General features: G+C 39.6%; 1 protein-coding gene across 1 annotated transcript in view; it reads left to right on the forward strand.

The window, feature by feature from the left end:
- The first annotated feature begins 11,711 nt into the window (after positions 1–11,711).
- The window catches only part of GABRG3 (gamma-aminobutyric acid type A receptor subunit gamma3), a 445,447-nt gene continuing 443,290 nt past the window's right edge, over positions 11,712–13,868 (forward strand). Inside the window, exon 1 of the mRNA XM_069466710.1 lies at positions 11,712–11,764. Within this exon, the coding sequence (XP_069322811.1) occupies positions 11,712–11,764 (53 nt within the window). The remainder of the gene's footprint in view (positions 11,765–13,868) is intronic.

Genomic DNA, 13,868 nt, shown 5'->3' on the forward strand with positions numbered 1-13,868 from the left:
CATGATAATACAAGAGATGTTAGTTCACCATTGTTTCTTGTGGCTGAGTAGTACTCCATGGTATACATACACAAGATTTTATTAGTTCACTCATGGATTAATGGACACTTGGGTTGTTTCCACATCTTTGCAATTGTGAATTGTGCTGCTATGAACATCCAAGTGTACGTCTTTTCTTCCTTTGGGTAAATACCCAGTAGTGAGATTACAGGATCAAGTGGTAGTTCTACTTTGAGTTCTTTGAGGTATCTCCATATTAATTTCCATAGAGATTGTACTAGTTTGCAGTCCCACCAAAAGTGTAAGAGTGTTCCCATCTCTCTGCATCCACGCCAACATTTGTTGTTTTGGGAGTTTTTGATAAAAGCTGTTCTCACTGGAGTTAAGTGATATCTCATTGTGGTTTTGATTTGCATTTCCCTGTTGATTAGAGATGTTGAAATTTCTTTCATATATGTATTGGCCATGAGTCCATCTTCTTTTGAAAAGTTTCTATTCACGTCCTTTGCTGACTTTTTAATGGGGTTGTTTGATTTTTTTCTTGCTGATTATCCTGAGTTCTATATAGGTTCTACTTATCAGCCCTTTACCAGATGTGTAGCATGCAAATATTTTCTCCCATTCTGTAGGTTCTCTATTTGCTCTCATGATAGTTTCCTTGGCTATACAGAAGCTTTTTAATTTGATCAAGTCCCATTTATTTATTTTTGTTGTTGCTATGATTGCCTTTGGGGTCTCCTTCATAAATTCTTTCCCTAGGCTAATGTCTATAAGAGTTTTTTCAACATTTTCTTCTATAATTCTTATAGTTTCATGCCTTAGGTTTAAGTCTGTTATCCATTGTGAGTTTATTTTTTGAGAGGTGAGAGGTGCAGATCCTGTTTCAGTCTTGTACATGTGACTATCCAATTTTCTCAGCATCATTTATTGAATAAGGATTCTTTTGCCTGGTGTATATTTTTGTCTGCTTTGTCAAAGATCAAATGACTATGTGAGGATTGTTCTATATTTGGGTTCTCAGCTTTGTTCCATTGGTCTATGTCTCCGTTCTTGTGCCAGCACCATTCTGTTTTGGTTACTATAGCCTTGTAGTATAGCTTGAAGGTAAATTGATGCCTCCCAATTTGTTCTTTTTCTTAAGATTGCTCTTGCAAAACAGGGTCTTCTCTGGTTCTATATGAAGCATAGAATTATTTTTTCTAGATCTGCAAAAAATGATGTTGGTATTTTAATAGGGATTCTATTTAGTGTGTAGATCACTTTGGGTTGTACAGACATTTTAACAATGTTTGTTCTGTAGATCCATGAACATGGTATAGTTTTCCCCCTGTTTATGTCCTCTACTATTTCCTTCCTCAGTGTTTTGTAGTTCTCCCTGTAGAGGCCTTTCACCTTCTTAGTTCAATATATTCCTAGGGATTTTCTTTTCTGTGTTGCTATTGTGAAGGGTACTTAGTCTTTGATTTGGTTCTCAGTTTGACTGTTGTTGGCATATATGAATTCTACTGATTTGTGTATACTGATTTTGTAACCTGAGACTTTGCTGAATTTTTTTTTTTTTTTATCAATTCCAGTGGTCTCATGTCAGAATCGTTGGGGTTTTCTAGATATAAGATGATATCATCAGCAAAGAGCATAGTTTGATCTCTTCTGCCCACATTTGGATTCCTTTGATTTTCCTCTCTTGTCTGATTGCTCTGGCTAGGACTTCTAGCACTACTGAATAGAAGTGGTGATAGAGGGAGGGCAACCTTGTCTGGTTTCAGTTCTAAGAGGGAATGCTTTCAATTTTTCCCCATTCAGTATGATGTTGGCTGTGGGTTTGCTGTATATGGCTTTTATCATTTTGAGATAAGCACTGTCTATGTCTATTTTGTTAAGCATTCTTATCATAAAATGGTGCTGAATTTTCAAATGCTTTTTCTGCATGTACTAAAAGGATCATATGGTCTTAGTTTTTCTTCTATTTATGTGGTGAATTACATTTATAGTTTTGGGTATGTTGAACCATCCCTGAATTTCTGGAATGAAGCCCACTTGGTCATGATGGATTATTTTTTTATAAGCATGTGCATTCGGTTTGCTAGGGTTTTATTGAGAATTTTTACATCTATATTCATAAGGGGTGATGTTGGCTTCATAAAACCTGTTGGGAAGGATCATTTCCTTCTTGATGTTATGGAATAATTTCTGCAGGATAAGCACAAGTTCTTTGTAGGTCTGGTAAAATTCAGGTGTGAAACCATCTGGTTAATAAATCAAAACCCTGATGATTAATAAATTAAATACACAAACTGCTTAATGAGGGGAAAAAAGGAATATAAAAAAATAAATGATACTATTCATACAAAGAAAAAAGAAGTTGTCAGAGACTATTTAGCACAATTTTATTCAAAAAATTTGGAACATACATGAAATCTATCAGGAAAATATACTTTACTACTGACTTTGACTCCATTAGAGATAGAATGCTTAGAGAGGCCATTTCCTATAGAAGAGAAAGAGAAAATTACCAAGAAACTTCTACACACACACACCACACACACACCCCACATACACACACCACACACACAACACACACATACCACATACACACACAGCGCACACACACACACACACACACACACACACACAAAGGATTCATATGCCCTCACATGGGAATTCTACCAAACATATAAAAATCACATAATCCTGATGCCAAATAAATTGTTTGAAAACATAGAAAATGAAGGAAAACTGAAAAATTTGGTCTGAGGGTACACAAATGGTTCAATAGTAAGAAATTCAGTAATATAATTCACTATGGAGAAAAATTATGTGGTTATCTCCATTGAAGCTATAAAAGTCTGACAAGTTTCAACACCCATTCCTGCTATTTATAAAATCCCTCAAAATAGTTATTTATGGGTCTTTCTTCTTTTTCCTCCTCTTGTCTGTCAGTCTGTCTGTCTCCCACTAGAGATCTTACCATTATGATTTGGACTAGGAAAAAGGTGCCCATTAGGTCCTCTACTTTTTGTTACTTTGTAGAGAATATTAGCCCTTGCAATCAGACAAAAGAAAATTATTGGAGCCATAAAAATTGGGAGCAATATGATAGAAAAACTGGAAAACACTTGAGAATCAGTGGTAAAACTAACACAAACATTAAGAGAATTCAGAAAGCAAGCAGGACATAAAAATAATATAAATAATAGAAACATTTATATTCATGAATAATAATGAATCAGAGGACACTGGAAGAGAAAACACCATTTACAGTAGAAATAAAAAAGAAAATTATTACAAACAAATTTAAGAAATATGAAAAACCTACATGAAGTACTTATGAACAGATAGAAAATGTGTTACTTGTTATTGTGTAGGACAACTCAACATCATAATGACGTAGATTCTCCTGAAGTAATTTATCCATTTAATAGAACTCCACTAAAACATAAAAAAGGGTTTTTCTGGAGCTGTGAAAGTTGAGAGTAAAGTTAATTTGAAAAAATAAATATGCAAGAATATTTGAAAATACTGAACAAGAAGATTTAGAGCTAATACTAGCCCAGATGTTAAAACATGTACAAAATCTCTACAATTAAAATGGTGATAATAACATATTACTAGTAAATTACCCACTGAAATAAATAAGAAATCTAAAAATAGATCGAGGTATTTATGGAAAGTTAGTATATGATAATTGTGGCATTTCAAACCAGTGGGGCAAAGTTGAACTTTTGAATTGGTAGTGTGGGAATACTCCGATAGCCATTTGGAAAATAGTAAAATTACATCTATCCGTACCTCACATATTACATAAGGGTATGATTCAAACAGATCAGAGATATAAATGTAAAAAAGAAAATCACATGGGTACCAGAAAAAAATCATGAGTAACTTCTTTTACAACCTGGGTGTAAGGGAAAGCTTTCTAATTATGTTTCCAAAACCAGATGCAATAAAATATTAATTTGGAGAAAAATGTTTAAAAATTTCATGGTGAGAAAAACGTAATCAAAATCAAAAGACAAATGTCAAATGGAACAAATTATTTGCAACATATACCACAGAAAAATACCTAATATCTATAACATGTAAAATTTGAGGATAAAATATGAAGAAATCTAATAGAAAACTGTGCTAAGGACAAGAAAAGATAATTTACTAAAGTATAAAATGACCCTAAATATTTTTAAATGTTTAATATTACCATAATAAGAAAAATGCATGTTAGAACTATGTTGAGATATCATTTCTCACTGCTTATATTGGTAAAATTTAACATATTTAAAAGTACACTCTATTGGCAAGCTTATAGAGAAGGAAGTACCATCTCTCATTGGTAGTGGGAATGAGAAATTAAGAAAAATTTTCTATGTAAAGGAAATTTGGCAACACCTGACTAAGCTACACGTGCACCCTTTTACCTAGAAATCCCACTTCTAGAAATTTTCTCTGAAGATACTTCTCCAGCAGTATGAAAACAGGCATGCACGAGCTTGTGTGATTCAGCATTATATGCATTTGCAAAATTTCAGAAACTACTAAAATACTCCAATGAAGTAAACTGATTAAAAATTATGATATTTCCACACAATAAAGTACTATGCAGCTATGTAGAAAGGATGAGTAAGAGCTGCATTAGTGGGTGTATTTCCAAGGTACATTATTGAAGAAATTAAGAAATAGCATATGAAGGTTTTATATAGTATGCAATGTTTTATGTCAGAAAGAAAGGAAAATAAGAAAATAGTTATTCACTTGTTTAATTTTGTAAAAATAAAAAACAAAGCAGAAATTAATGAAATGTGTTATATAGAGGAGTTGTGTGTGCGTGGTAAGAGCAAGTAGGAGCGATGGGAAGGAATGCCACTTCTCTGGGTATTCCCTGTTTCACGTTGCATAGTTTTGATTTTTGGAATCATGTTAAAATTGTACATATTCAAAAATAAAATTAGATGTACAATAATGGGGAAAAGCCCTAAAGTTGAATACAAATAGAAACAAATGAATTCAGCTCTAGTTTAAATTAATAGCATAACCACATTGAAGGAAAAAAAACTATACCAAATAACTTTTGAGCATAGTATTACCCTCTGATATTCTTAGGTAAAGGGGGGAGCAAAAAGATTTTAAAACAAATCCTGAAGTCAACTTAGAGGTCCTCTTTTCAGAGTAGCATGGTTACTGTGATTCTGAAACTACATCGTGTGTAGTATTGTAGGTTAAGCAAACTAAAAAATACATTAATTTTGTTGAAAATTGGGAATCTCACCATGGAAGGAGAGAGTTACAAATAGAGAATGTGTAAAGGGAAGGAAGAACCTATGGGAGACATTAGTATACACTCACTAATTTGAATATACAATAGTATTATTATATCATAATACATATGGCATATGTATTCTAGCTTTGTCCTCTACAAAGCCTCAAAGCAATAATACTCCAGAACAATTAGATCTTGCTTTCTAAATATCATTCTCCATTAAAAGGAACCAGGGAGAAATTTGGGATTCAAGGGCTGGGAAAAGAAATTATGAGAGAGCTTTGATATCTTGTTGCTCCAGAAAGTAGGGAAAAAAGGTAACTACATGAGGTGAGGGATGTGTTAACTGGATTGTGGTAACCATTTCACAATGTATGCATATATCAAATCATCATGTTGTGTGCCTTAAGTATACGAAATTTTATTTGTCTGTTATACCACAGTAAACCTGGGGAAAACTTTAAAACTTTTTTAAAGATAAAAATATTGAGATGAATCTCAAAAAAAAAATGGGGACATACTATAAGCAGTTAGAAACCAGCTTGAAGAGGCTCCTATTGTCTAATTCTTGAAAAATTCAAGAATAACAATAAATAATGACAGTAATGGATTAAAATGCATTGAATAAAACAAGAAACCATGAGTCCATATTGAAAATAACAATAGAGGGAGACGGAGAGTGCTTCCTTACAGAATAATACCAACAGATATATGTAGAGGAAAAACAAAGCTAGAAAATCATCATTCACAACCAGCAGTTAAGAATCACCTATGCATATTAAAACTAAAATTGTTAAATATTCTCAAATAATTTCCCTAAAGAATAATTAACAATTTAAGAAGAAAAAAGGGAACTTTACAGTGAAGAAACCTGGCAGATACCAACTTCACTAAATGATCATTGTGACCCACAATAGGACAGACCAACATTGTGTGCCTCCTAAGGTGAGGTGCTGAGAAAAGCAACATTAACTTATGTCATATTCCTGCCAAAAATATATAACCTGAATCTGATCATGAGGAAACAGCAGACAGACTCACACGTAGGTGCATTCTACAAAAAAATCTTGTGTCTAATGAAACTATCAATATTGTGAAAGATCAAAAAGTTCAAAAAATAAAAAAAATAAAAAACAGCCTGCTCTAGATTAAAAACAGGGATGAAGGGATGCAATAACTAGTGAAATGTGTGATCCTGAATGGGATCTTAGACTGTATAGGAAAGATGGTATTGAAGATGTTATTGGAACAACTAGAAAAATTAGACTATAGGCTGTCAATTAGATAATATTACATAGAAATTTTTGCATTATTTTCATAATTTCTTTGTAAGCTTGTGAATATTTCAGAGAGAATAGTTAGAAAATTGGGAAAAAACTTGCAAGCTGATTTATACCCAGAAGTGCAAACAACCTAGGATAGCAAACACAAAAACCCAGAGTTAAGAAAAATTAAAGCTATAGTAATTTTTGAAAGTGTGGTATGGACACAAATATAAACAAATAGATAAAGAGAGCAGAGTCCAGAAAAAGATGCATGCATATATGGTCACCTGATTTATGCAAATCTATTGGTAACAGTATGGTGTTTTAGAAAAGTCATACTAGATCAGTTAGTTATCTGTATGAAAATAAACGTTGGCTCATAAATAAAATCACATACTAAAATTAATTAGGAGTGAAGCCTAGTCTTAAAAGAGGAGCTTTCTTCTGAAGCCTTTAGAAGAAAACATAGTAGACTATCTTTATGACCTTTGGATAGGCAATGATAGGACACAAAACAATAACATTCATAAAAGACACTATTTGGAAAATGTCAAGGCACACAACCAATTGAAAGAAGATACTCAACACACATATATTAAAGGACTCGTTTTTTAAAAAAGAGCTTCTACAAATAAAAGGCAAAAGGGCTAGCTTTAAAAATGGGCAAAAGACTTAAATGACACTTCATAAAAGAAGATATTCAATGGCTGCTAAGAATTTGAAACAAGTTCCATGAAATTAAAACTAGAATGAAATATCAGAGTGGCAATAATTAAAAAGAATGGCAAGGCCACATTTCCTCCCGACTGTGTATGGAACTCAAGTGTAGCCAATGGGTGGTAAATGGATACAACTGCTTTGGAAATCTCTTTAGTAATATTTATGATCACTAAACATATGCTTTTCTTGTCATCTAGAGATTCTATTTTTAGTCATATAACCAAGTACAATGAGGACATATGTCTGCCAAGAGATGTGTACACGAATATTTACACCAGCTTTTATTCATAATATCGCAAAGTTTCAAACAACCCAGATGTCCATTGGCATGGGAACAAATAAATGTGTGATATAGTCACACGAACTACCATGTGCAGCAATAAAAAATAATGAATGGGGTCGGGCACGGTGGCTCATGCCTATAATCCTAGCACTCTGGGAGGCGAGGCAGGAGGATCGCTCGAGTTCAGGAGTTCGAGACCAGCCTGAGCAAGAGCAAAATCTGTCTCTACTAAAAATAGAGAGAAATTAGCCGGACAACTAAAAACATATATAGAAAAAAAAATTAGCCAGGCATGGTGGCGCATGCCTGTAGTCCCAGCTACTCGGGAGGCTGAGGCAGAAGGATCACTTGAGCCCAGGAGTTTGAGGTTGTTGTGAGCTAGGCTGACGCCACGGCACTCTAGCTGGGGCAACAGAGCGAGACTCTGTCAAAAAATAAAACAAAATAATGAATGACTGCTGCATGCAGCAATGAGGGTACATCTCACAGACATTACAGTGGGTGAGAGAAACTGGACATTAAATAAATTATGATACATGACTGTATATGAGGGCCAAGAGCAGACAAAACCAGTGTATTGTGACAGAAGACAATAATTGGTTTCCTAATGTTGATATTTACTTTAAGAAGGCCCAGCCACTGGGAACGGGTACAGAGAAAAATGTTATATAATACAGGGTGTCCCAAAAGTCTCCATACAAAGGAAACATTTTGTGAAATTTTGTAATGAATATTTTGTAAATGTACATTTAGCTACAATTTCCCACTTTCCCTATGTATAAGGACTTTAGGGACATTCTGTAATTATATGTGCTATATGTAAAAATCTGGATGATACTCACATACATATGGTATATACATGTGTAAAAATTCACTGAGCAATCCTTTTGAGGTAAGTGCATTTTGTTGTATTATCCTTCCATAATACTTTTTTTTAATTGACGAAGGAAAGTTGTTTTTATAAAAAACGAAACTATAAAACATCACACAATGCAGAAGCATAATTTCGGGACCGGGAGAGACTTTATGCACACAGAAAGCTCAGAAGCCACAAAGAAACAGATAGGTGACACGTTTGGCCACGCGGTGGCCCTGCTCCGGGGCGCAGCAGGAGGTGAGCCGGGCTGTGAGAGGAACCCGGAGCCGCAATTCTCCGAGGAGCCGCAGGAGGGTCCCATGGCCAAGGCAGCCGACCTCGCCGCCCCTCTGCTTGCTTCCCGCCCCCTGCAGACGCCCGCCCAGGTCTTCCCTGGAAACCTCCCTAAAGCCCAAACTCCAAGCAGCACGCAAGGCGGGAGCACGTTCCACACTCACAGAAGTGTATGTTCTCCGGTGTTGTGGATCGATCCCCAATCATTGCCTTTTATGATTAAGCACCAATCTTGCGGTGGCTCTCTTTCACTTACTTTTTATTTCCCCTCCTTTTCCTGCGAGCTAGGGTGAGGAGATGTAAATCCCGCCTGCCCAGGTGGAACTGTCAACTTCTCTGGTGCTGAAAACTGACAAGCTGAGGCAGGGCGGAGGGTGCGCATTGCGCATGCTCCGCAAAGCGTCGCCGCCGGTCAACCTGGCAAAGGGAGAAAAATCAAAGTCTGGTAGCTTGTCCTTTGAAGATTCTTGACATTGCATTTTGCTTTCACACTTACGGCCAGAAAGCTTGCTTTTAGTTTTCCCTTCCTCTCAATCCATTTAGCTTAAAAAAAAAAAAAAAAAATTCTTGTTCCAGGAAAGGGGGCTTTTTCCAAGGTAAAAATGTTCAGGTCTACCAAGCTGACCCACTAAGTTTAATACATGGAGCAAAACATTCCAAATGCCAGAAAAGAGATCAGGTTGCATTCATTCATAATAATAGAATATTGAACATATTCAAGCTAGGAAAAGAATAAATAGCATGGGGATGTAAAAAGAGCATCACATTTTCTCTCGGCTGATTGAATTGTTAAAAAAAAAATCTCAGGACACTTCTCATTATACTGATATTTCACAAAAATCACTCGAGTACTCTCCTGTTTCTATTATAAACAACTTGTAAGTATTTTTACTCATGCTCAAAAAATAAAGAATATGGTAAGGAGTCTAAAACTTTGCTCAAAGATCCAAACAACAAATGTCTGATGAACTCCCAACTCAGAGAGGCAGTATGACATAGTGATTAAGACAAACATTGGAGCCAAATGCCTGGATTTTAAGCATTAGTACTCAACTTACTAGCTGTGTGATCTTGGGGAAGTGGATTAACTTCTCTGTGCTCTTTCTCCATCTGTGAAATAGAAATAATGTGAGAATTTTAATTTACCTTTAATCAACTTATGCCTTCATATTAGTCCTAGGCCTCTGATATTACCAATGTCTAATGGTTATTTTTACCTGTGTTCCTATTATTGTGTTAAAAATAGAGGCAGAACAGAATTGTTTCTTTCTACTTGAAGCTTTCTTACAGCACACTTAAAAATTGTATGGAGACTTGACATATTTTTAAAGGCAACTAAGGAATGATAAATCATCATCTAACTGATTTTTAAAGGCTCAGTTTTTGGTGCATAAAATTAGAGATTAGGGCAGAGTATGATAAAGGCTTATATATCCCTGAAGCTTGAAGAAGTGATAAAGATGTTGGAGATGGAAGAGTGCAGGAGTGCTGAGTCTTCGTAGAAGAGTGAACCCAAGTTGGGCATGTATACTTAGGTAGGAGAGATGTGGTAAGCAGAGGAGGATGAGGATGCCAGAAAAAGTCCTAGGAAGGGGTGATCCGGGTGAACCCAGCACCTCACAGAGACAGAAAGATGGCAATGCCAAGAGGTGATCACTCCATTGCTAAAAAGCAATACTGTCAACAGCAACTGCACTCCACTCCACTTTGTTGCCATGTTCATGTTGGAGAATCCAGAAACAAGAGGGAAAACACCAGAGGGCCTCAACTTACTATTGTATATATTTTATGAACAAAGCTCTTTGACAGTATTAAGGAAACAATTATCACATCCTTTCATAATTTTATGAATAGTTGAAAATGTAAAATATTTTCTAAGAACTATTTTTTTTATAGAAAAGCAAAATTCCTAGTGGATTTACTATGTTATTGGTACTTTAATACTTATGTGATGAAAGACTAGCTTTTTGAGTAATTCTTACAAATGAAAATATAAATGCGATTTTTGGTCTATGGAATATGAAAACACATGGAATGAAGTGCACTTCATGGTTCAACCAAAAAGAATGTCCTTTGCTTCTTGACTTAGGATCTTTCTTTCTCCTACCTTCAACAGTCCATTTTACTGGTGTGTGTTAGTCTCCAGGCATAAGTCGGGGGAGTTTTTCTCCAAATATTCCCCAGAAAGCCACCTTTCCAAGCACAGAATCTTCGTAGTGCACAGGAGGAGTTCAGCCAACTTAGCGCAAAGTGTGCGATGGAAATCACCTGAACCCTTTGCAATGGCGTGCCTAAATGGAGACGCGCAGGGAGGGGCGGGCAACAGGAGGTCAGGGAACGCTGGAGGAAAACTACTCAGTGGGGCTCGCTCTCTGCGCTGGAGGTGCCAATCCCTTTCTTCAGGCACCCTGGGATATCCCTGACCTCCCTTCCCCCATAAATGCCACCCCCCCAACCTTCCTGGCCTCAAACTCTGAGTCCATTCAAACCTTGATTTTTTCGTCTTGTGCGTTGCCAAGCGTGTAATTGGGGAAACTCCTCCCCGCCGGGACCGCCTCGCAGGCGCTGCCAGAGGACTGCGCCTCGCTGCCCCCACCTCCAAGCGCGCGGCAGCCGCACAGCGCGCGCAGAGCCCACCGCCCCGGCACCGGCGTCCGGCTGCCGCTCTCGGCTTCCCGCGGGGTGGGCGGCGCCGCGGGGACGAGTCCACCGCGCCAGGGGGTCCCAGGCGCCCACCTGCTCCCGCCACCCCGCTGCGCTGACCTGGCGCCAGTGCGCGGGTGGGGGCGGCGCGCCGTGGTGGCCCGGCGTCCCGCGTGCGCCCCGCGGAGCCGCGCGCAGACCCATTGGCCGTCGGGGGCGCGGCCAGCCGCGGGAGCAGACACCTGTCCCGCCGCGGCCGCCCTGAGCCGGACTTGCGCCGCGACCGGCAGCGTCGGCGGCAGCGAGGGTGAGGAGAGCCGGCGGAGACGAGGCCCGCGCTCCGGAGGAAGCCGAGCCCGGCTGAGGCCTCGGACTCCCAGCCCCGAGCTCCGCGGCACCATGGCCCCGAAGCTGCTGCTCCTCCTCTGCTTGTTCTCCGGCTTGCACGCAAGGTAAGTGGCGCGGGGGCCCCGCATCGCCCGGAGGCCTGGAGCCGGCGAGAGGGCGGCGGGGGGCGCTGTGCGCCGGCCCGGAGTTCCTGGCGCGCCCCGCCGTCGGCTGGGCTGCGGTACAGCCGGCCAGGAGGGTACGGGAAGTCCGCTCGCGCCTCACCTGTCCGATCTCCCCCTGTCCACAGCCATCTGCCTTTTCAGGCTGGGTGGCAGCAGCCTCCTCTGCAGCCAGGAATGTGGGGACTCTGAGATTAAAGGGTTCGTCTCCTGACGCTTTTAGGATCTGATGGTTTTAAGGGGTTTTGAAAACCAAGATCACAGGGCAGGAGCTGTTTCTACCTCCTTACCTGCGTGTTATTCCCACTCCAGCTGTTCCAGGGGCTCTCGCACATACATCGACCGACATTCTCTATCGTTTCCAGCACAATTTCCTATGACCCGGGAGTCGTGATTTCCTAGCAGCCCAGTTTAGATCAGACTAGGAAGAGCTAACCGGCCAGAGGCAGGTGTGTGTCTGATGGTGGAGGGGGGTTGGGGCCAGATGGGCAGCCGAGAGCCCTGCTTCTCTGAAAGGACTCCCCTTGTAGGTTCTGCACACACACACACACACACACACACCCCTTTTAGATCAGCCACCTTTCACACAGGAGCATACACTCTTCTGTCCCCATAAAGCAAGCATGTTCAAGTTAACAAGAAGCCTTCTCCCCAGTAATGTAAGAGATTGTCTCCCCATGAATACCCTTAACCTTCCTCCCAGAACACCAACCAGCTAATAGGAGCTTAGAAATGCTCTGGAAGGGATGAAGAGGGCTCATGAGGATAGAAGGGTAGTGGGACCAGAAGGGTTAAACACTGTTGCTGTAAACACAACTGGAGATTCTGAATTTGATTTCTTTAATTCTGTCTCCCTGTCTGGATCTCTGGTTAGAGCTTACAGACTGCTCTGTGCTTTGAAAATCAGAGCATCTTCCTGCCTCTTCTTCTATCTCCACCCTAGGAATCTCAGTGCACCCCTATTCCCCAAAGACTCTTGTTTTGACGTTTCTCCATTTCCTGGGTCTGGGAGGTAGAGAATCAGAGAGCATCCTTGTGGGCCACAAGCCCCGCAGCTGTCAGGAGCAATGCCAGGAGGTCTTGCATTTTCATTTATATTTGGGGAGTACCCAGGAACTAGGAAGACAGGTGAATAAATCCTGCGAGACGTGAAGAGGGCCCTAATTTTCACCCCCATCTTAGAGGTGCTTACCATGAGGAAGAAAGCCTTGGCCCTCCCCTTCAAACTGCCCATCTTTGCTGAGTTGAGAGTGTGAAAGGCAGACTCCACTGGTGACTCACAGGCAACTCTCTCAACCAGGCAGAGCACTCCTTGGATCTTTCAGCTGAAGTTTCTTTCTAAAGAGACAGCTGGTAAAAGAAATGGAAATGTGCTTTCTGAGATTGCTTCTGCCTGGATATATGTGTCTCTGTTTAGAGGTGGAAGACAGGCAGGCAGTACCAGGCGTAATGTAGAGGCCTGAAGTCATATCTACCTGACTTTTCTATTGCCACCAATTCAAAGAAGTGACCTGAAGTTCAGGGTTAAGTAATCAACTGTTTAGATCTCTAGATACTCAACATTCTAGAAGAAAAACTGCCTATTGTCCTTATGACTCTGTGTGCTGAATAGGAAGATATCTTATTATCTACCTGAGGAGTCAGGATTTTAGAGATTCCCAAATAGATATAAAATCCTTTGGGATTCCTCACCCTTCCATTCCACCAATGCAGATGTTATGATTTCAGCATGTTCTGTGTCTGGATTGGTTCCCTGGCCTTCATAGTAGAGACTGCATTATCAGTTGGAAAAAATACAAATTTTATGCTAACTTTATTGCAAGATGTCTGTCCTTTGAAAGTGTCTTTGTTCTTTGAATGGGTTTTACAGACATGTAAAATAATCCGATGTCCAGTGTCATCTTTCGAGCCTTATTAATTCTGAGAGGGTTCTCATTTGCATTCTGGAATGCCTTCCTGGTGTGGAGGTTCCCTGGAAAAGGTTCTGACAATTGTGCTTTGTGGCTGGTGATGGCTCCCCCCAGGGTTGGGGCAGGTTCCCTATTTT

The sequence above is a fragment of the Eulemur rufifrons genome, chromosome 3, assembly GCF_041146395.1.
Source record: "Eulemur rufifrons isolate Redbay chromosome 3, OSU_ERuf_1, whole genome shotgun sequence".
Classification (NCBI taxonomy): domain Eukaryota; kingdom Metazoa; phylum Chordata; class Mammalia; order Primates; family Lemuridae; genus Eulemur; species Eulemur rufifrons.